At 39.7% G+C, this 21,225-nt stretch overlaps 1 protein-coding gene across 1 annotated transcript in view; it reads left to right on the forward strand.

Moving 5' to 3' along the window:
• LOC128647600 (vomeronasal type-2 receptor 26-like) overlaps positions 1-20,144 on the forward strand; it is a 333,654-nt gene extending 313,510 nt beyond the window's left edge. Inside the window, exon 9 of the mRNA XM_053700356.1 lies at positions 19,237-20,144. Coding sequence (XP_053556331.1) covers positions 19,237-20,144 — 908 coding nt within the window. The remainder of the gene's footprint in view (positions 1-19,236) is intronic.
• The last annotated feature ends 1,081 nt before the right edge of the window (positions 20,145-21,225 follow it).

Raw genomic sequence — 21,225 nt, forward strand, 5'->3', positions numbered from 1 at the left:
TCAGCCATAACGGATCAGCCCAGGATTCTACCCAACTGCTAGCGTGAAAAGTAAAACACATGCTAGCACACTGAGAGTAAACCAGGACGTGACCCACTCAGGTTTGCGATTACAAATTAAAGGGTTCCTTTAAGCGGGTTGGCAAATGATAGATGTTCCTTTAAGTGGGTTTGAGTAAGTAAATGATAAATGTCCCTTTAAGCAGGTTAGCAACAAACAAAGGTAAATGTTCCTTTAAGCAGGTTTGAGTAAAGCAAATGATAAATGTCCCTTTAAGCAGGTTAGCAACAAACAGAGGTAAATGTTCCGTTAAGCAGGTTTGAGTAAAGCAAATGATAAATGTCCTTTTAAGCAGGTTAGCAACAAACAAAGGTAAAGTCCGTTTAGCAAGGGTTAATCTGCAAGTAACAGTACTGAAGATCTTCAGGGTAAAGCATAATCGAGCTGAAAAGGGTCAGAACATTAAACAGAAAGATTGAGGAAACCTGGTATAACTCAAAGTCAGGCAGGCAAGGGTCAAAAATATCCAAAACAGGTTTCAGGCAAGCGAAGTCAGGCAGGCTAGGTTCAGAATCCAAACATAGAAATAAGGTACTCACTATACAATAAACGGGCCCCGAGGAGGATCTCCCGCCATCTTTTAAAGCCCAAGCAGAGATGCCATGATGTCAGAGGGGCGTGTCCGGAGCGATCGTGTCACGTTGCTAGGCAACGAGACGTCAAAGCCCATAGAGGAGATCCGGGAGCCGCAGCGACACGGCGATGAACGGACAGAAGCCTGACAGCACCCCCTCCTCAAGGACCCCTCCGGGGGACAGGACCAGGCTTAGCAGGATGAGCTTTGTGAAAGGCTTTAATCAAGGCAGGAGCGTGTACTTGCTGAGCAGATTCCCAGGAACGCTCAGTGACTGGATATCCCTTCCAATGAATGAGATAGTACAATTTCTTGCCACGAAGTTTGGAATCCAGAATGTGGCTAACTTCGAATTTAGGTTGACCATGGACCAAAAGAGGTGGAGGTTTAGGCAAAGGTTTAGTATACCTATTTGACATCATTGGTTTCAAAAGTGAAACGTGAAAGACAGGATGGGCTTTGAGAGTCTTGGGAAGAGCAACTCGATAAGCAGTAGAACTAACGACCTAGTATTCGAAAAGGACCTACATATCATGGTCCCAATTTAGTAGAAATTTGTTTAAGGAGGAGATGACGCGTAGAAATCCAAACCTTGTCTTCAGGATGATATTTGGGAGCCTTCTGCCGTCGGCGATCCGCAAAGTACTTGTTTCGCTTAGAGGCTTTGGAAAGGAAAAGACGTATTTTCCGCCAATGGTGAGTCAATCTCCGAGCAGAATGATCAGAAGCAGGATTTTCAGTGGAAGAAGTATGTAGAGGAAACGTCCTGGGTTGGAATCCATAAGCTGCATAAAAAGGAGAAGACTGAAGAGACGAGTTGTAACATGTATTATGTGCCAATTCTGCCAATGGAAGATAACGAGTCCAATTAGAGTGATGATGATCCACATAATGTCTAAGATATGTCTCCAGGCATTGGTTAACCCTTTCGGTTTGGCCGTTAGACTGTGGATGATGAGAAGTAGACAATGAGATTGTAGTTCCAAAATGTTTGCAGAGTAATCTCCAGAACCAGGAAACAAATTGTACACCTCTATCTGAGATGATATCCAGTGGGAACCCATGTAATTTCACAATATGTAAAAGAAAAAGCTCAGAAAGTCTTTTAGCAGAGGGTAAGCCAGGTAATGGAATAAAATGAGCTGCTTTAGTAAACCTGTCAACTACCACCCAAATAGTGTTGTTTCCCGTTGAAAGAGGAAGGTCGGTTATAAAATCCATGGATAAATGGGTCCAAGGCTGGTGAGGTATGGGCAAAGGCTGAAGCAAACCATGAGAAAGTTGACGAGGAGTCTTATTGGCAGCACATTGTATGCATACTGAAACATAGTCTTTAGCATCTTGCATGAGGGTAGGCCATCAGACATATTGTTTGAGGTTCCGAGTAGTGTTACTGATACCTGGATGTCCGGAGAGAGGACTATCATGAGCCAAATGAAGAATCTTGGGGCGAAGACGTTCAGGAACAAATAGCAAACCATCAGGAGGTTTGCAGGACAAAGGAAGATCTTTTTGAGTAGTCTGTAAGTCTTGTAAGCAACAGGCTGATAACTGGGCTATGGCTCTATGTGGTTGAAGGATAGTACCAGACTCGGGAATAGAGGTGGTTTGAAATTGTCTGGAAAGAGCATCAGCTTTAATATTCTTAGAACCAGGTATATATATATAAGACAGATTGTAATGAAAACGTGAGAAAAATAAGGACCGACAAGCTTTCCTGTAATTCAAACGTTTGGCAGTTTGGAGATAAAGAAGATTTTTATGATCTGTGATTATGGAAAATGGTAATGGAGTACCCTCCAACCAATGCCTCCATTGGTCCTGAGCCATCTTGATGGCAAGCAACTCCTTATTGCCTACCTCATAATTCAATTCAGAAGGAGTAAATTTCTTGGAGAAGAATCCCACAGGATGAATCTTTCCAGTGTCAGGTAATCATTGCGAAAGAACAACCCCAGCAGCTACAGCTGAAGCATCCACTTCCAGGATGAATTGAAAATCCAAATTTGGGTGGCGGAGAATAGGTGCAGAAGCAAATGCCTCTTTGAGAGACTCAAAAGCCTTAAAACCCTCTGGAGGCCAATCTTTACAGTTCTGCCCCTTTCTAGTGAGAGAAGTAAGAGGAGAAGAAATAGTTGCAAATCCTTTGATGAATTTCCTACAATAACTGGCGAAACCCAGAAAACGTTGTAATGCCTTAAGAAATTCAGGTCTAGGCCAATCCAAAATGGCAGTAAGTTTGGTAGGATCCATTTCGAATCCGGATTCGGAGATTACATAACCCAAGAAAGGTATGGATCTTTGATGGAAAGAACATTTCTCCAATTTGGCAAACAAATGGTTGTCTCTTAACCATTGCAATACTTTTCTGATGTGATGCACATGATCTTGATAGTTTCGAGAAAAAATTAGAATATCATCAAGGTATATGATGACAAAAGTGTTCAAGAAATCTCGAAAAATCTCATTCACAAAGTGTTGAAAAACAGCAGGGGCATTACATAGCCCAAAAGGCATGACCAGATATTCGTAATGTCCAAACGAGTGTTAAAGGCAATCTTCCGTTCATCCCCCTTGTGCATACGGATAAGATTGTACGCACCACGAAGGTCCAGTTTAGTAAATATTGTCGATCCTTGAAGGTAAGTAAACAGTTCAGGAATAAGGGGTAAAGGGTAACTGTTCTTGATGGTGATTTGATTCAAACCCCTGTAATCAATACAAGTTCACAGACCTCCATCCTTCTTACTCACAAAAAAGAATCCAGCCCCTACAGGAGAAGAAGAGGGTCGAATAAATCCTCTAGCCAAATTATCTTGAATATATTCCTCCAAAGCTACATTCTCAGGTCTTGAAAGTGGATAAGTTTTGCCACGAGGTAAGGGAGCCCCAGGAAGAAGATCAATGGGGCAATCAAAAGGACAGTGAGGAGGGAGACGTTCTGCTTCTTTTTTGGAAAAAACATCAATCAAGTCTTGATAAGGAGTGGGTAGTGACCCAGAGGTATCGGTAGTGAGAGCAACTGTAAGTGGTATTTTTGTGGGTACTTAAAGACAATTGGTTTGACATGAAGATCCCCAAGAAGTGAGTTCACCTTGTGTCCAAGAGAATATAGGATTATGTAATTTGAGCCAGGGAAGACCCAAGATTATTATTAATTGCGGAGTCGAAATGACGTTGAAACATATTGTCTCAGAATGAAGAACTCCTACAGTAAAGAGTAGCAAACTGGATAAGTCCAGAACCCAAAGGATCTCCACTAACAGTAGAGACAGGAATAGAATATTCTTTTCTAAGTAAGGGTATAGTGTGAGTAGAAACAAAGGTTGAGTCAATGAAAATTCCTGCAGCACCTGAGTCAATGAGAGCTTGAGTATGAATTTTATTTCCTCCAAGTTGGAGACTCACTGGAACATAAAGTTTATTATCGAGGGAATGAAATCCTATTTGGCTTAACTCAGTCCCTCAGTCAGAAGTTAAGTCCTGGCTTTTACTGGTCTAGTGGGACAATCCCTTAATAAGTGTCCTTTAAGACCACAGTACAAACACAGGCCAAGAGAGCGTCTTCTCAGGCGTTCAGTTTCGGTCAACTTTATGGTGCCTACTTCCATGGGCTCAACCTGGTCAGAAGGTAGAGAAGCTGGAGTTATTGGGTTTGAGAAACGAGGAGCCAGACGAAAAGATGGACGATTTGAGGATTTCTGATTTCTCTCTCTTGTTGGCGTTCCCGAAATCAGGAATCAAGACAAATACAACGATTAATCAAGGCTTCTAAGGACTCTGGGAGTGTATCTGGGAGTTCCTGATACACCAATTCATCTTTGAGACGTTCAGAAAGTCCTTTACGAAAAGCTGCTCTAAGAGCTCCTTGATTCCAAGTAGTTTCTGATGCAAGGGTGCGGAACTCAATTTCATATTGAGACACGGGTTGCGCTTCCTGTCTTAGGTCTAAGAGGGAAGCTTCAGCAGCGGAGGACCTTCCAGGCTTGTCAAAGACATTTGAAAATACAGAAAGGAAAGAATCCACATCCAGAAGTATAGGATCATTCTTTTCAAGCAAAGGTGATACCCAGGCCAATGCTTTTCCTTTCATTAAGGAAATAAGGAATGTGATTCTTGAAGAGGGAGTAGCAAAGAGAAAACCTCTACAGTCTTCAGGATTCCCATCATATTTATCCGGAAGGGGTATCCTAGGATTGAGTTGTCCTTGTGACTGGTTAGTAGGAATCGAAGGAGGCATGGGTTCCAAAGGAGAAGGATTGAGAGGTAGAGGAGCAACCAAGTTCTGTAATAATGCTGTTATCTGATCTAACTTAGTGTCCAAGGATTGCAAATGAGTAGCATGAGATCCCAGTAATTGTCCCTGGTGGGCCACGGCCATGGATAATTCAGTGGGGTCCATTTATGGCCCGTTTGTAATGTCAGCCGTAACGGATCAGCCCAGGATTCTACCCAACTGTTAGCGTGAAAAGTAAAACACACGTTAGCACACTGAGAATAAACCAGTATGTCACTTACTCAGGTTTGCAATTACAAAGTAAAGGGTTCTTTTAAGCAGGTTTGGATAAAGCAAATGAAAAATGTCCCTTTAAGCGGGTTGGCAAATGATAGATGTTCCTTTAAGTGGGTTTGAGTAAGTAAATGATAAATGTCCCTTTAAGCAGGTTAGCAACAAACAAAGGTAAATGTTCCTTTAAGCAGGTTTGAGTAAAGCAAATGATAAATGTCCCTTTAAGCAGCTTAGCACCAAACAAAGGTAAATGCTCCTTTAAGCAGGTTTGAGTAAAGCAAATGATAAATGTCCCTTTAAGCAGGTTAGCAACAAACAGAGGTAAATGTTCCTTTAAGCAGGTTTGAGTAAAGCAAATGATAAATGTCCCTTTAGGCAGGATAGCAACAAACAGAGGTAAATGTTCCTTTAAGCAGGTTTGAGTAAAGCAAATGATAAATGTCCTTTTAAGCAGGTTAGCAACAAACAAAGGTAAAATCTGTTTAGCAAGGGTTAATCTGCAAGTAACAGTACTGAAGATCTTCAGGGTAAAGCATAATCAAGCTTAAAAAGGTCAGAACATTAAACATAAAGATTGAGGAAACCTGGTAAAACTCGAAGTCAGACAGGCAAGGGTCAAATATATCGAAAACAGGTTTCAGGCAAGCAAAGTCAGGCAGGCTAGGTTCAGAATCCAAACATAGAAATAAGGTACTCACAATACAGTCCGGAATACAGAGAACAAACGGGCCCTGAAGAGGATCTCCCGCCATCTTTTAAAGCCCAAGCAGAGACGCCGTGACGTCAGAGGGGCGTGTCCGGAACGATTGTGTCACGTTGCTAGGCAATGAGACGTCAAAGCCCATGGAGGAGATCCGGGAGCCCCAACGACACGGCGATGAACGGGCAGAAGCCTGACACTACTCTGCTTGCTTAACCCCTAATATACTGGATATCCTTACCATTGCCAAACCCTGCCTGCCTGACCATTCTAGTGGCCTACCCTTAAGCCACCTTCCTCTGATTCCCCCTCCTGTTGTCGTCAAAGACTATCCTGCCTATAGTGAGTACTGCTTACCTCATCTTGCAAACTTTCTGTGCTCTAGGATATTTCCTATCATTCTGGCTTGACGCCGGTATAAGAAGACTGCTGGCTGAGTTTGGTCCGATACATTTATTGATCTTAACCATAATAACAAAAACACATAAGTAACAAACAGGGGTCATGTTGAGCAGGAACATATGGGAACAGAGTTCCTGCACTGTTTTTGCAGGAGGAACTAAGTTCCCTCTGGAAAGAGAACAAAAACACTTCAGTAAACACTTCTGCTGCTGGTGGGAGGAGCTGGAGCACAGTCTGGTTAGAGGTATAGTAAGATCCTCTAGTAATTGGCAGTAACACTTCCTACAATACACTAAATGCAAGCCTGTCAGTGGCCCTGCTGTGTTATCACCCCGTAATGTGTGTAACACATAATGCTTACATTTCTGTATTACTTGCTCTGTGTTTATTTAGCCCCTCTCAGCACAAACAGGACTATTGCACCTTAAGTGGGTGAGACTCTCTGACAGAGGAGGATTCTCAGGCCAAAGGCAAACATTAAATCATTCATAGGATTTAATTTGCTTTCATTAAACCAAAGTGTATAGATTATATACTTATAAATACAATGTGTGTGTGTGTGTGTGTGTGTGTGTGTATGTATGTATGTATGTGTGTGTATGTATATATATATATAATTTTGAGGGGGGTGGAAGTCTTGGTGAGTCCCCAAACTTATTTTTGTAGGAGTTGACCCCTGGTCACAAATATGTGTCAAAGCAATGATCTAAGGGTGAAAGCATACTACAACATTACATCACTACTGTTCCCAGACAGCACTAGAATAATCCAAAGTGAGTGGTGACATATGCCTACATCAAGTCACCAAACATATATCATAATATGTGTATCTTAGTGACCTCACATATATAACATATTTTATTCCAGATGGGAGATGTGCTCATATGTGAAAATATTTATATATAAGTGTCTATAACCTCCATTAAAAATAATAATAATAATAATGCACAGAAGTGTGATAGTGATATGTGTGGAATATTTAATCATCTCCAGTATATATCATAACATGTTATGTGTCATATGAACAAATTTATGTAGTGCTTATGTAAGTCAATGGCATTTCCTAATAGGTTAACCTATTCTAACCAAAAAAATCCTACCTAATATATATATATAGGAGAATCAAGTGTCTCCACCATAGGTGTAAATAATAATAATAATAATAATAATAATAAACATATAATGTGAACCAAAAATAGGATGGTGATGAGTCTAACATAATCGTGCCAATCAGACTCATGTGTTTCTAATAATTAATAACTATTACAGTAACTACCCTTGTTATATGTCAGTGGAAAACTGCTAGATCCACATTCATACTGAGACCAAAAGAATGCAAGGTCTTCAATTTGTGGATCCAATAAGTTTCCGTCTGTCTTAATCTAAAATATCTATTATATAAACGTGATTTTGAGATATCTAAATTCCCATTATGTTGGGAATGGCCGGGTATGGGCACACTGTGCAATTTGTAGTTATTTTTTTTTTTTTTTTAAATCTTTATTTTATATTGTCTCCAACAAAGAAAAAGAAAAACAGCGAAGATTCATTTATAAAAACAAATTACCTTTTGCGCCACGCAGGGCTGCATAATCTTTAACATACTTATTAATAAACAATTCAAATTTCCTTATCGGTAGGTATTTGTACAAAATGTTGGAATTTTATATACATTGCACAACAATTATATACACACAAAGACAAATGAAAAAAAAGGAGATAAAAAAAGGGGGGTAAGGGTTCGCTACTCCCTACACTGTCATTCAGCTACTCTTCTAACCAATATATAGGGAAATGGCCTGCATATATGTTTACTTGAACAAGTGGAGATTTGAGTAGAGGTTTTATCAATACTTTTTGCGTAGATTCCTGTAATGATATTATAAATACTTCCCATTTCTTGAGATATAAGGTTATTTGGTCATCCTACGGGAATGGTAAGGTCTATTGTTCTAATACACATTGCCCAATCATTGCATTTTTAAAATGAGCAAATTTGGGAGCTGATGATGCTTTCCAAGTTTTAAGAATGAGATTATGGCCTATCAGTATTATGGTATTTATCAATTTGAAATTATTGTACGTACCCTGAAATTTTGCAAGAAAGAATATTTCAATTGGTTTAATATGATAGTCAAGGTGTAGTACTGCATTCATCCAATATAGAATTTTCTTCTAAAACTGAAAATTTTTTGGACATCCCCAGAAACAATGGAAGATATCTGCATGCAAATTACTACATCTAGAACACTGAACATTAGAGTTATACCACCTAGATAACGTTTCTGGGGTGAGATAAGATCTAAGACTGACCTTAATTTGCGATTCCCTCCATGCTGTTGGAACCCAAATTTGATCAATTATCTTAAAACTACTGACTATAACCTGATCATTAATATCAGGGAATTTCAAAGACCATTTTGCCACCATATCCTTAACCTGCAAAGATGAGGATTTTTGAACTAATAGCTCATACATAGGGGAAATTGCGTGTATCCCGGAACGGTACCCTACTATTCTGTTGGGGATTTTTCCCAATGACCAATCTCTTCCGTACTTTTGAATTAATTCATTGGCATAATGCCTTACCTGCAGATATGCATAAAAGTCCTGAGTTGGGAGGCCGAATCTATTAGCTAAAGTAACAAAAAATAAAAATTAAATAATTTATCTAGAGTGGAATAAATTTGAGGTTGTAATATTCTATAAAATTCTGTTGGTAAAGCATCTTGACCAGGTGCTTTATTTAATTTAGAATTTTTAATAGCTTCTAAGATCTCATTCTCAGTTATAGGAGCATTAATTACCGACTTTTCACAAGTTTGACTGTGAAAGTGAAAAAGTTTAAAGTAGTGTGAGGCAATTAATCTCTAGTGGAATGTGTATAGTGAAAACAAGTGATGCAAAACATAAATTTATAGTCTTTCTAATGTTGGTTGAAGATACAAATAAGAGAGCCAATCAATGGGCAGTAAAAGCCAGAGAATATTCCCTTTTAAACCTCTATATATACTGCGCAACTTATAATGTTCTATAAGACAGAAAATATTTAGTTGTGGTATTTTGAGATAGGTGGGATTTATATCTCTTTAGTATAAACTTAAATGGGATAAATGAGAAAGCGAGGCTTTCGTCCTAAATTCACTATAATTCTATGTAACACCCTCAACCTAATTTGTAGTCTTTCTAATATTGGTTGAGGATAAGGGTAAGAAAACTAATCAATGGGCAGTGGAAACCAAAGAATATTCCCCTTTAAAGCTCTATATATGCTGTGCCACTTATAATGTTTCTATAAGACAAAAAGGGTTTAATTGTAGTATTTTCAAAGTAGGCGGAGCTTATAGATCTTTAGTATAGCCTTAAATGGGATAGATAAGAGAGCGAGGATTTCTTCCTATATTGAATGTAGTTCTGTTTAACAACCTTAACCTCATTTGCAGCTACTACAGAGTCCTATATTCCATGACTATTATGAGTATAAAGTATGAATATCAGTTATATAAGATCAGTAATTGTATCTATACATAGCAAGTTACTATTATTTCCGCACATTCAAGTTATAAGCAGCCGCTAATATATTTATATCAAGATAATTAAGCCTCTTATCTTGCAAATAAATGAAAAATCGATGCGGCTGATTCCTAATTTAGGTAACTATTATATATAGGATTTTCAAAACACCTCCCTTTACATTCTTGTATTCCTTAATAAATGGCTTATGTTTAAGCCGAAACTCTCATGGAGCCACTATTTTTTAGTACATATATTAATGTGCAGGGGATAAGTTTGTAATACATTAAACCTTGTTAACAAACAATTATGGTTATGTATGTACAGTTCCACTCTTAGGATTCAGTCTAAGGGTCACTTGACATTATAAACCACCTACTAAAATATTAACCACAACATGGTAGTAAACACTCAACTTCACTAAGGTCCTGAGTGACACATAATAGGATAGATAAAGAACTTGTATTCAAGGACTCTACTGAGTCCATATTAATTTGAAAAGATTCGGCTATTTCCATAGACTCCAAGATTTGTATAGGTGAGACCAAGTGCAGCAATCTCTCTACTCAGCTTCTCGCCTGTGACATCACCACTCCACTGACAGACAAACCAGTAAGCTTCGGAGCACTAGAATATCTCCAGCGGTAAACCCCCTAGCCCGAGGGACAGCGGGGGCACCCTCCAAATTCAGCACAAGTATTTGCCAGGTAACACTATCTCCGCACCTCCAACACCCGATATTACGCTTCACCTGATGGAACAACCAGGCGGCTCATCAAGGTTCCATTGCAAAGCTTCACGCTAATGGTGTCCGGGTTAGGCACGGAGCGGTAGTTCAAACTCAGGCAGCTACCCAGTACTCCTTCAATCACCGACCAACAGGTGTAGCACTTAGAGATATGCAAAAGCAAACACTGCCGCTAGAACAGATCCACTCTATGTTCGAACTGTAGGTGGAGGTGCAGCATGCTTGATTCCAGAATTAGATAGAATGCATCCGGGCACATTACCTGACCGAGCAGATAAGACTTTTGTGTAATAGAGGCCTAGTTCTGGTAAAACAGCAATTTCTCCAAAATAACTGTTAGTGGTATCTGTGAATACGCCGGCACTTTCGTTCAGTAAGTCCAAGGAGTAATGCGCCTGTATATGGTAGAGCTAATACTTAATTCAAAGTTCAGGTGCTTTTTTTTTTTTATTGTGTTGTGGCAGTTCATACAATGGTGAGTACCCGGTAGTTTAATAGTGGGTAATACAGGCGGTGTGTTGCAAACACCAAACTCAAAAAAACTCTTCAGCAGACTTCCTTTGCGGGACCTTATGATCCGGTATCCAGGCCCGGTGCAATACTTGCGGCCAAGGAGAACTGCAAATGGCTGGAAGGTGGCACTCTCCTAGACGCTGAGCCTTGGAGCGGGAGCAAATACCTGGGATACCTGTATGCTCCGCCTCCAGCAGGAAGTCCACCGCAATTTGAAGTTATTTTTGATGTTACGATAATGTTCGTACCATCTGTGACTAAGGCGTCTGCAAGTGCGACCCACATACTGGATCCCCAGACAGGATATAAGGTATATCACATACAGTAGCTAGACGCACATGAAATGCAACCAGCAATAGGATATACCTTCTTAGTTACAGATGATTGGAACTCTGATCTTCATGTTCTATATGAACACACATTTTGCATCTTTTTATGCCACATTTGAAAACTCCCTCTTTTTATAAAACGCAGATTATTTGTATCTGTACTATTTGTAATTTGCTTGTGCTTCAAAATTTAGCTAGGAGCTAGTATATTTTTCAAATTGGGTTCTTTTTTGAAGACTAACCTCGGCTTATCATCAACAGTGATGTCGCAAACTTAAAATTTTTATTCGCGAACGGCGGACTCGAACTTCCGGTATTGTTTGCGAACCGGCGAACGGCGCGAACCGCCATTGACTTCAATAGGCAGGCGAACTTTAAAACCTACAAGGACTCTTTCTGGCCACCATAATGATGGAAAAGTTGTTTCAAGGGGACTAACACCAGGACTGTGGCATGCTGGAGGGGGATCCATGTCAAAACTCCCATGGAAAATTACATAGTTGATGCAGAGTCTGCTTTTAACCCATAAAGGGCCTAAATCACCTAACATTCCCAAATTGTTTGCAATAACGTGCTTTAAAACATCAGTTATGATGTCGCATCTATCAGGTAGTGTAAGTTTTACGGTCGCTTTACAGTGACAGAGCAAACTCCAAGTGTAACGCACCACAAACAACCACAAACAGTCCATTTGCACAACCACGAGATAGATAGATTTGATAGATACATAGATTACATAGCTTAATCGATGCAATATACATATGATCGATACAAATTACATAGCTCAATAGATGCAATATACATTTGATAGATATGAATTACATTGATCAATAGATGCAATATCCACTTGAAAAAAAATTAATCCCCAGCTCCCCAGAGGCTGTCCTAGCACCCCGGTCATACAAATACTCATTAACAGCTTTTTCTTGTTGGAGCAGGCGGTCAAACATTAGGAGTGTTGAATTCTACCGTGTCGGGCTGTTGCAAATCAAGCGCCTCAGTGGCAGGTTGTTTCGATGCTGGATATTGGAAAAGTGGCCATGGCCATGTAGGAACGCCTGAAATGGCCACACACCTTCCTGGCCTGCTTCAGGACGTCCTGTAAGCCTGGGTACTTATGCACAAATCGTTGTACAATCAGATTACACACATGTGCCATGCACGGCACATGTGTCAACTTGCCCAATTTTAATGCTGCCACCAAATTACTTCCATTGTCAGAAACAACCTTGCCAATCTCCAGTTGGTGCGGAGTCAGCCACTGATCCACCTGTGCGTTCAGGGCGGTCAGGAGTGCTGGTGCGGTGTGACTCTCCGCTTTCAGGCAAGTCAACCCCAAGACGACGTGACACTGCCATATCCGGGATGTGGCATAGTACCTGGGGAGCTGGGGGGTGCCATTGATGTGGAGTAAGACACAGAAGCAGAAGAGGACTCAGCCGAGGAAGAGGTTATGGAAGAGGTTATGGAAGAGGATGGAGTAGGAGGAGTAGAGGAGGTAGCAGCAGGCCTGTCTGCAAGTCGTGGCGCTGTCACCAACTCTTCTGCAGAGCCACGCATTCCATGCTTGTCAGACGTCAGCAGGTTTACCCAATGCACAGTATAGATGATATACCTGCCCTGACCATGCTTTGCAGACCAGCTATCCGTGGTCATATGGACCCTTGCCCCAACGCTGTGTGCCAGACATGCCATTACTTCCTTTTGCACAACAGAGTACAGGTTTGGGATTGCCTTTTGTGAAAAGAAATTTCTGCCAGGTACCTTCCACTGCGGTGTCCCAATAGATACAAATTTTTTATAAGCATCAGACTCCACCAGCTTGTATGGTAAAAGCTGGCGGGCTAAGAGTTCAGACAAGCCAGCTGTCAGACGCCGGGCAAGGGGGTGACTTTGAGAAATTGGCTTCTTACGCTCAAACATGTCCTTGACAGACAACTGACTGTGGGCAGATGACCAGGAACTGCTATGTAAGAGAGACTCAGTGGAGGATGGTTGAGAGGGGGCAAGGAGGACAGCAGTGGTTGACATGGCTGAAGATGCTGGAGCAGGAGGAGGAGGGTGGCTTTCAGTTTGTGTGCTGCTTCTACTCATGTGTTCTTCCCATCGGCATTTGTGATGGGAGACCATGTGCCTTCGCAAAGCAGTTGTACCTAGGTGGGTGTTGTACTTCCCACGACTCAGTTTCTTTTGGTACAGGTTGCAAATGGCATCACTGTTGTCAGAGGCAGACACACAAAAGAAATGCCACACTGCTGAGCTCTGCGATGATGGCATTCTGGTGGTGGCAACAGCATGCATTGATTGGCATTGGCGTGCTGTCTGTCTGACCCCGGGTGCCGATGCATGCTGTCTGACTGTGCCACTAGCTCCTTGCGACGACCTCCCCCTGCTTCCAACTCGTCTCCTCCTCTTTGTCTCCCCATCTGAACTTTCCCCCTCTTCTTCTTCTCTTCTAGCAGGCACCCACGTGACATCCACCGACACATCATCATCAACTGCTTCACTTGTATCTGACACATCAAGAAAGGAAGCAGCAGCGGGTAAAACATCATCATCATCACAACGTACCTCCATGTCTGCAATGCTGCCTGACTGAGACATATCACTGTTATCTACATCCTCTGTCAATGATGGTTGCGCATCACTCATTTCTTCCAACTGATGTGTCAATAACTCCTGTGACAGATCAAGTGAAGCGACTGTGGTGCTAGTGTTGGTGGTGGCGACAGGCAGGCGAATGGCACTAGTCACTTGAGACGTGCCCAAAGCACAGCTGGACGTAGATGGTGCGTCAAGGTTAGGAGGACTAGGAGCGGAAGCTGTAGAAGATTCGGTGTCCTGTGTTAGCCATTCAACTAGGTCCTCCTCAGAACTTTTTGCGTCCCCCCTGTCACCCGGTGTCTGAGCAATGTGCATATTTGTAGGGTCTAAAGGAATCACAGCACCACGATTACGACGAAACCTGCGGGGTGGCCTGCCTCTGCCTGTCATTTTTTTTTTAAAATGGACACTTACAATACTATTACACAAATTATGAGTGGTGGCACTGGGCAAGTGGGCACAGTATACGCTGTGAGACTGACAACAAAAAAAAATGATGTTTCAAAGTCAAAAATGTTTATTTTTTAAATATTAGAAGTACTGTGACAACAAATATGATTGTTGGCACTAGTTGGCAAATGGGTCTGTCAGGCACACACGCTGGGAGTAAGGCAACTGCAATTAGATTAAACTAGCTGAGTCATGCTTCTTAGTCCAATTTTTTTTTTTAAATTGACAATACTGTTAGAACAAATATGATTGGTGGCACTAGTTGGAAACGGCAAGTGGGCCTGGCCCACAGGCTGGCAGGCAGGCAACTGCAATTCAATGGTACTAGGAGACTGAAGATTCACAGTCAAAAAAGTTATGATTTCAAAAATGTTCAATACTGTTACAAGAAATATGATTGTTGGCACTTGTTGTCAAGTGGGCCTGGCATACACGCTGTCAGGCAGGAGGAAACTGCAATTCAATGGCACTAGCAAACTGATGATTCACAATCTAACAATTTTTTATTTTAAGTATTAACAATACTGTTATAACAAATATGATTGGTGTAACTAGTTGGCAAGTGGGTCTGGCACACAGGCTGGCAGGCAGGCAACTGCAATTCATTGGCACTAGGAGACTGAAGATTCACAGTCAAAAAAGTTATGATTTAAAAAAAATTCAATTCTGTTACAAGAAATATGATTGGTGGGACTAGTTGTCTAGTGGGCCTGGCACACACGCTGGCAGGCAGGAGGAAACTGCAATTCAATGGCACTAGCAAACTGATGATTCACAATCGAACAATTTATTTATTTTAAATATTAACAATACTGTTACAACAAATATGCTTGGTGTAACTAGTTGGCAAGTGGGCCTGCCACACAGGCTGGCATTCAGGCAACTGCAATTCAATGGCACTAGGAGACTGAAGATTCAAAGTAAAAAAAGTTATGATTTAAAAAAAATTCAAGACTGTTACAACAAATATAATTGGTGGCACTAGTTGGCTAGTGGGCCTGGCACACACGCTGGCAGGCAGGAAACTGCAATTCAATGGCACTAGCAGACTGATGATTCACAATCTAAGAATTTTTTATTTTAAATATTTATAATACTGTTAGAACAAATATGATTGGTGTAACTAGTTGGCAAGTGGCCTGGCACACACGCTGGCAGGCAGGCAACTGCAATTCAAAGGCACTAGCAGACTGATGAATCACAGGCAAAAAATGATTTATTCTAAATATTTACTGTACTGTTATAACAAATATAATTGGTGGGAATAGTTGGCAGCAAGTGGGCCTGGCACACACGCTGGCAGGCAGGCAACTGCAATTGGCTTACACTAGCAGACTGATCTTTCAGAGTCAAAAAATTATTATTTTTAATATTTAAACTACTGTTATAACAAATATGATTGGTGGCACCAGTTGGCAAGTGGGCCTGGCAGGCAACTGCAATTCAATTGCACTAGCAGGCCGATGATTCACAGTCAAAAAATATTTTATTTTAATATTTACACTACTGTTATAACAAATATGATTGGTGGAAATAGTTGGCAGCAAGTGGGCCTGGCACACACGCTGGCAGGCAGGCAACTGCAATTAAATAACAATAGCTGAGTGATGTAACAGTTTGTTTTTACAAAAGTTACAAAAATGTTACGACAGATAGGAGTAATGGAACTCAGGATAGAACTAGGCACAGTATGTGCTGGCAGCCTGACACACAGGCTGGCACTAGTGTTGGCAGGCTGGCCTGTGAACTAAGATTAAATAACACTCGAAGAGTTTTTTTTACAAAATGTAATATTATGTTACACCAGATAGGAGTCGTGGACTGACACTGAGGATGGAAGTAGGCACAGTATATGATGGCAGCCTGACACACAGGCTGGCACTAATGGCAGCCTGGCTGGCCTGGCAACTAAAATTAAATAACACTAGAAGAGGACTGATGTAAAAAAAAATTTTACATAAAATTTACACTAATGTTGTTACACTTGATATAAGTGGTGGAAAAGAAATATATATAATCTGTGTCACACTATATGATGTGGGCCAGAAACACACAGGCCTGATGGAAAAATAAATTAAATTACACTAGCAAAATGATTTAAAAAATTTTTTAACTTTAAAATAATGTAAAGCAGCTATGAGTCGTGGCTGGTAGGTAGGGCAGCAATTTAACACAGTATGCTGTGTAAGTGAGAAAGACACAGGCCTGATAGAAAATGAAATTAGATTACACTAGCAAAATAATTTACAGGTTTTTTTTTGGGAATTTAAAAAAAGGTTAAGCACATATGAGTCATGGCTGATAGACTAGGGAGGGCAGCAATTAAACACAGTATGCTCTGTAAGTCAGCAAAACACACAGGCCTGATAGAAAATAAAAATAGATTACACTAGCAAAATGATTTAAAGGTTTTTTTTTTAATTTAAAGAAAAAGGTTAAGCACATATGAGTCGTGGCTGCTAGCCTTGGTAGGGCATCAATTAACCACAGTAGGCTCTGTAAGTCAGATAAACACATAGGCCTGATAGAAAATAAAATTAGATTACACTAGCAAAATGATTTAAAGGTTTTTTCTTTTTTTTAAATTTAAAGGAAAACGTTAAGCACATATGAGTCGTGGGCCGGCTGCTAGTCTTGGTAGGGCAGCAATTAACCACAGTAGGCTCTGTAAGTCAGATACACACAGGCCTGATAGAAAATAAAATTAGATTACACTAGTAAAATGATTTAAAGTTTTTTTTTTTGGAATTTAAAAAAAAGTTAAGCACATATGAGTCTTGGCTGATAGACTAGGGAGGGCAGCAATTAAACACATTAAGCTCTGTAAGTCAGCACAACACACAGGCCTGATAGAAAATGAAATTAGATTACACTAGCAAAATGATTTAAAAGTTTTTTTTTTAATTTAAAATAATGTTATAAGCAGATATGAGTGGTGGCTGGCACAGATATGAGTGGTGGCTGACACAGTTTATGCTGTGTGAGCCTGAGACACAGGCCTGATAGAAAATGAAAATAAATTACACTAGCAAAATAATTTAAAATTTTTGTTGGTTAAATTTAAACTAATGTTAAGCAGATATCAGTGTTGGCAATAATCACAGCATATGCTGTGAGCCTCACACACAGGCTGAAAGCCAGGCAAATGCAAATAAAAATACAAAGAAAAAAAAACAAAAAAAACGACTGAAGTTATAGCCCTATAAAGGGCTTTTTGAGGTGCTGTCCTTGCAGCAGAGATGAGATGAGTCTTTCAGGACTGTAGTGGACACTAAATACACTAGCCTAGCTATCTATTTCCCTATAATGTCAGCAGCAGCAACACAAAAGGTCCTCTCACTAACAAAGCAAGGTCGTAATGAGTCTAAAATGGCTGCTGCCAAGAAGCTGGGAGGGTCTGTGAGGGAGTGTCTGATGCTGATTGGCTCTAATGTGTCAGAAGGCTGTGACATACAGGGTCAAAGTTTCCTCAATGATGACACATAGGGGGCGGATCGAACATTGCATATGTTTGCCTGTAGCGGCAAACGCGAACAAGCTAAGTTCGTGGTGAACTGTTCGCGGGCGAACAGTTCGGGACATCACTAATCATCAATAAGTGTTTCTAAGATCGGGTCCTTTTTGAGGATCCTCCAATGTTTATTATTTGTCCAATCAAATTATGATTGGAGTTGTACTGATTTATAAACATAGTTTCATTGTTAAATTTATTCTTTTCTGACTTCTTATTTTTTAGAATATATTTTTCTCTATTATCTAATTTTGCTCTCCTATAACCATCTTCAATAATACTAGATGGATAGCCTTTTTCATGGAATATTTCTTTCAAGATAAGGCTTTGTGCTTCATAATCTAATAGTGTACTACAGTTTCTTTGCACCCTCTTAAATTGCCCATATGAAACATTTCTTTTTCATGGATAATGGTGATTGCTGGGTAAAATGTTACAATCAACAGTTTTAAAGTGTGTAACGTTAAAGATTTTCCCATTTTCCCAGTGTTTTATAAAAAAGGGAGTTTTCAAATGTGACATAAAAAGATGCAAAATGTGTGTTTATATAGAACATGGGAGATCGGTGTTCCGATCATCTGTCACTAAGAAGGTGAATCCTATTGCTGGTTGCATTTAATGTGCATATAGCTATGTGATATACCTTATATCCTCTGTCTGTGGGATCCAGTATGTGGGTCGCACTTGCAGACACCTTAGTCACAGATGGTCCGAACATTATCGTAACATAAAAAATAATTACAAATGGCACAGTGTGCCCAGAAACTGCCATTCCCAACATAATGGGAATTTAGATTCTTACACTATCACACTCATAGAATATATCCCAAAATCACATTTATATAATATATTTTTTAGATTAAGACAGAGGCAAACCTACTGGATCCACAAATTGAAGATCTTGCACTCTTTTGGTCTCAATATGAATGTGGATTTAGCAGCTTTCCACTGACATATCACTAGGGTAGATAATGTAATAGATGTTATTAATGATTAGAAACACATAAGTCTGATTGGCACAATTATGTTAGACTCATCACCATCCTACATTTCGTTCACATTATATGCTTATGCCTCCTTTTCTGTCTTTCAGGATTTGTTCCACATTAACGTGTGCTGGTGTTACTCAGTGGAGCACTAATATCACTTTAGTGAAATTGATATTTAGTGATCCACTTGTAATCTAGCCCTACATTATTTTAATAAAAGTAAATTGTCTAAAAACTAGAAAGAAATAAAAAACTTATTATCTCCTCACTGCTTATTCTCTCTCACATTTTGGTTTGTGTTTATGGTTAATCTTTTCTATTACACTATTACAGATAGTGAAAATTGCCTCCGATGTCCAGATCACGAGTGGCCAAATCATAAGAGGAATAAATGTCTACTCAAAGCTGAAGAGTTTATATCATATGAAAATGATATAATAGCTGTAATCTTTTCTTTCACCTCAATATTCCTTTCTGTAATAACAGTTGCCATATTGGGATTTTTCATTTCATTCAGGAACACTCCAATAGTGAAAGCCAATAACCGTAATGTGAGCTTCATTCTCCTCCTTTCTATAATGATGAGTTTCCTTTGTGTGTTTTTATTTATTGGTCGTCCTGTTGACATCACCTGCAAGCTGCGGCAGGTGTCAGTTGCGACTACCTTTTCCGTATCAGTATCCTCTGTTTTGGCAAAGAGTATTACAGTCCTAGTTGCTTTCAAAGCTACAAAGCCTGGAAACATCTGGCAGAAGATAATGTCACTACAATCCTCTTTGTATATAGTTTGTGCTTGTTCATTCATTCAAGTTATGATTTGTTCATGTTGGATATCTGTTTCACCACCCTTTCAGGAACTCAATATTCATACATTTCCAGGAAAGATCATTGTCCAATGCAACGAAGGCTCAGTATTTGCTCTGTATGTTGTTTTGGGTTACATGGGACTTTTATCAGCTCTGAGCTTTATTGTTGCCTTCTTGGTTAGGACATTGCCAGACAACTTTAATGAGGCCAAGTACATAACCTTCAGCATGCTGCTCTTCTGTAGCGTATGGGTGTCCACCATTCCGGCATATTTAAGTACTAAGGGAAAGAATGTCGTGGCTGTTGAAATTTTTGCTATACTGTCTTCCAGTTCAGGGCTTCTAGGGTGTATATTTTTCCCAAAATGTTACATAATATTATTTAAATCAAACTTGAACACAAAACAACATTTGCTTGGTAATAATATTAAGTAAAAATGATAAAGAGCTACTACATACATGTAATGGCCTCTAATAGGGTGACAGCAAAACCATTAAGGGGCTGATGGTCGATTTAAAGCTTTCACTTCTCACTTCAGATAAAATAAAATAATCTTCCAGCATGTTGAGATCCCTCACAGGATTCTAAAAAGGCAGATTTTGCTATACCTTTATTTCTATATATGAAGGAGAGACTAGCCCAGTGCAATATAGCACTGCATAACATGAGAGTTCTGCTGCTTTTACACTTTGTATTTTATATTACTTTATACTTCAGATGTTGTCCTTTAAGTTTTATTGCATTTAAACTTTGCACTTTATATTTTGCATTTCAATGCATTTAGATCCTGTATACAGTACATTTAGCATTGCATTTTACAAATTCTAATTGTGCTTTGAGAATTAATCTTTTACAAACTACATTTTACTTTGTATTTGTTTTATGTAAAATAAAACTGAAAGTTTCAGAAAGTGGAAGGACAGGGGAGTTCCTAGTATCAAAAATATGTTTTGTATCAATTTTATCAACATCACTTTTTATTTGGTCTAGAGCTTCTCTACAATAGCCTCTTTCAATGAACCTTTTCGTTAAGTCATTGGAGTGTTTAGAATAACTCAATTTATTTAAACCCTAATGTACTCGCTTTTGGGGATAGACTTAATAACATGTTTAGGATGGCATGATTTGGCAATAAAAATGGTATTACCCGCTATCTCTTTTCTCAATACATGATTTCTCAACATTCGAGCAGAGTCTAATGTCTAAAATAGACATAGAAGTTCTGCTATGCTCCATCGTAAATTTTAGGTTCATGTATTACTGTGAAGATAATTCAAAAAAGGCTGAATAAGATCAACTGGTCCCATCCAAATCAACAAAATATTGTCGATGTATCGACCATTAAAAATGAATGTACTCCATGAAGGGATTTCCATCTCCATAGATGTGGAACGGCTCCCACCAACACAAATATAGACTGGCATAGGAGTGGGCAAATTTTTCCCCATAGCTCTTCCACATCTCTGGAGAAAGAAATCCCTCTCAAAAAGAAAAAAAAAATTGAGTTAATAAGTA

Source organism: Bombina bombina, chromosome 2 (assembly GCF_027579735.1).
Source record: "Bombina bombina isolate aBomBom1 chromosome 2, aBomBom1.pri, whole genome shotgun sequence".
NCBI classification, from domain to species: Eukaryota; Metazoa; Chordata; class Amphibia; order Anura; family Bombinatoridae; genus Bombina; species Bombina bombina.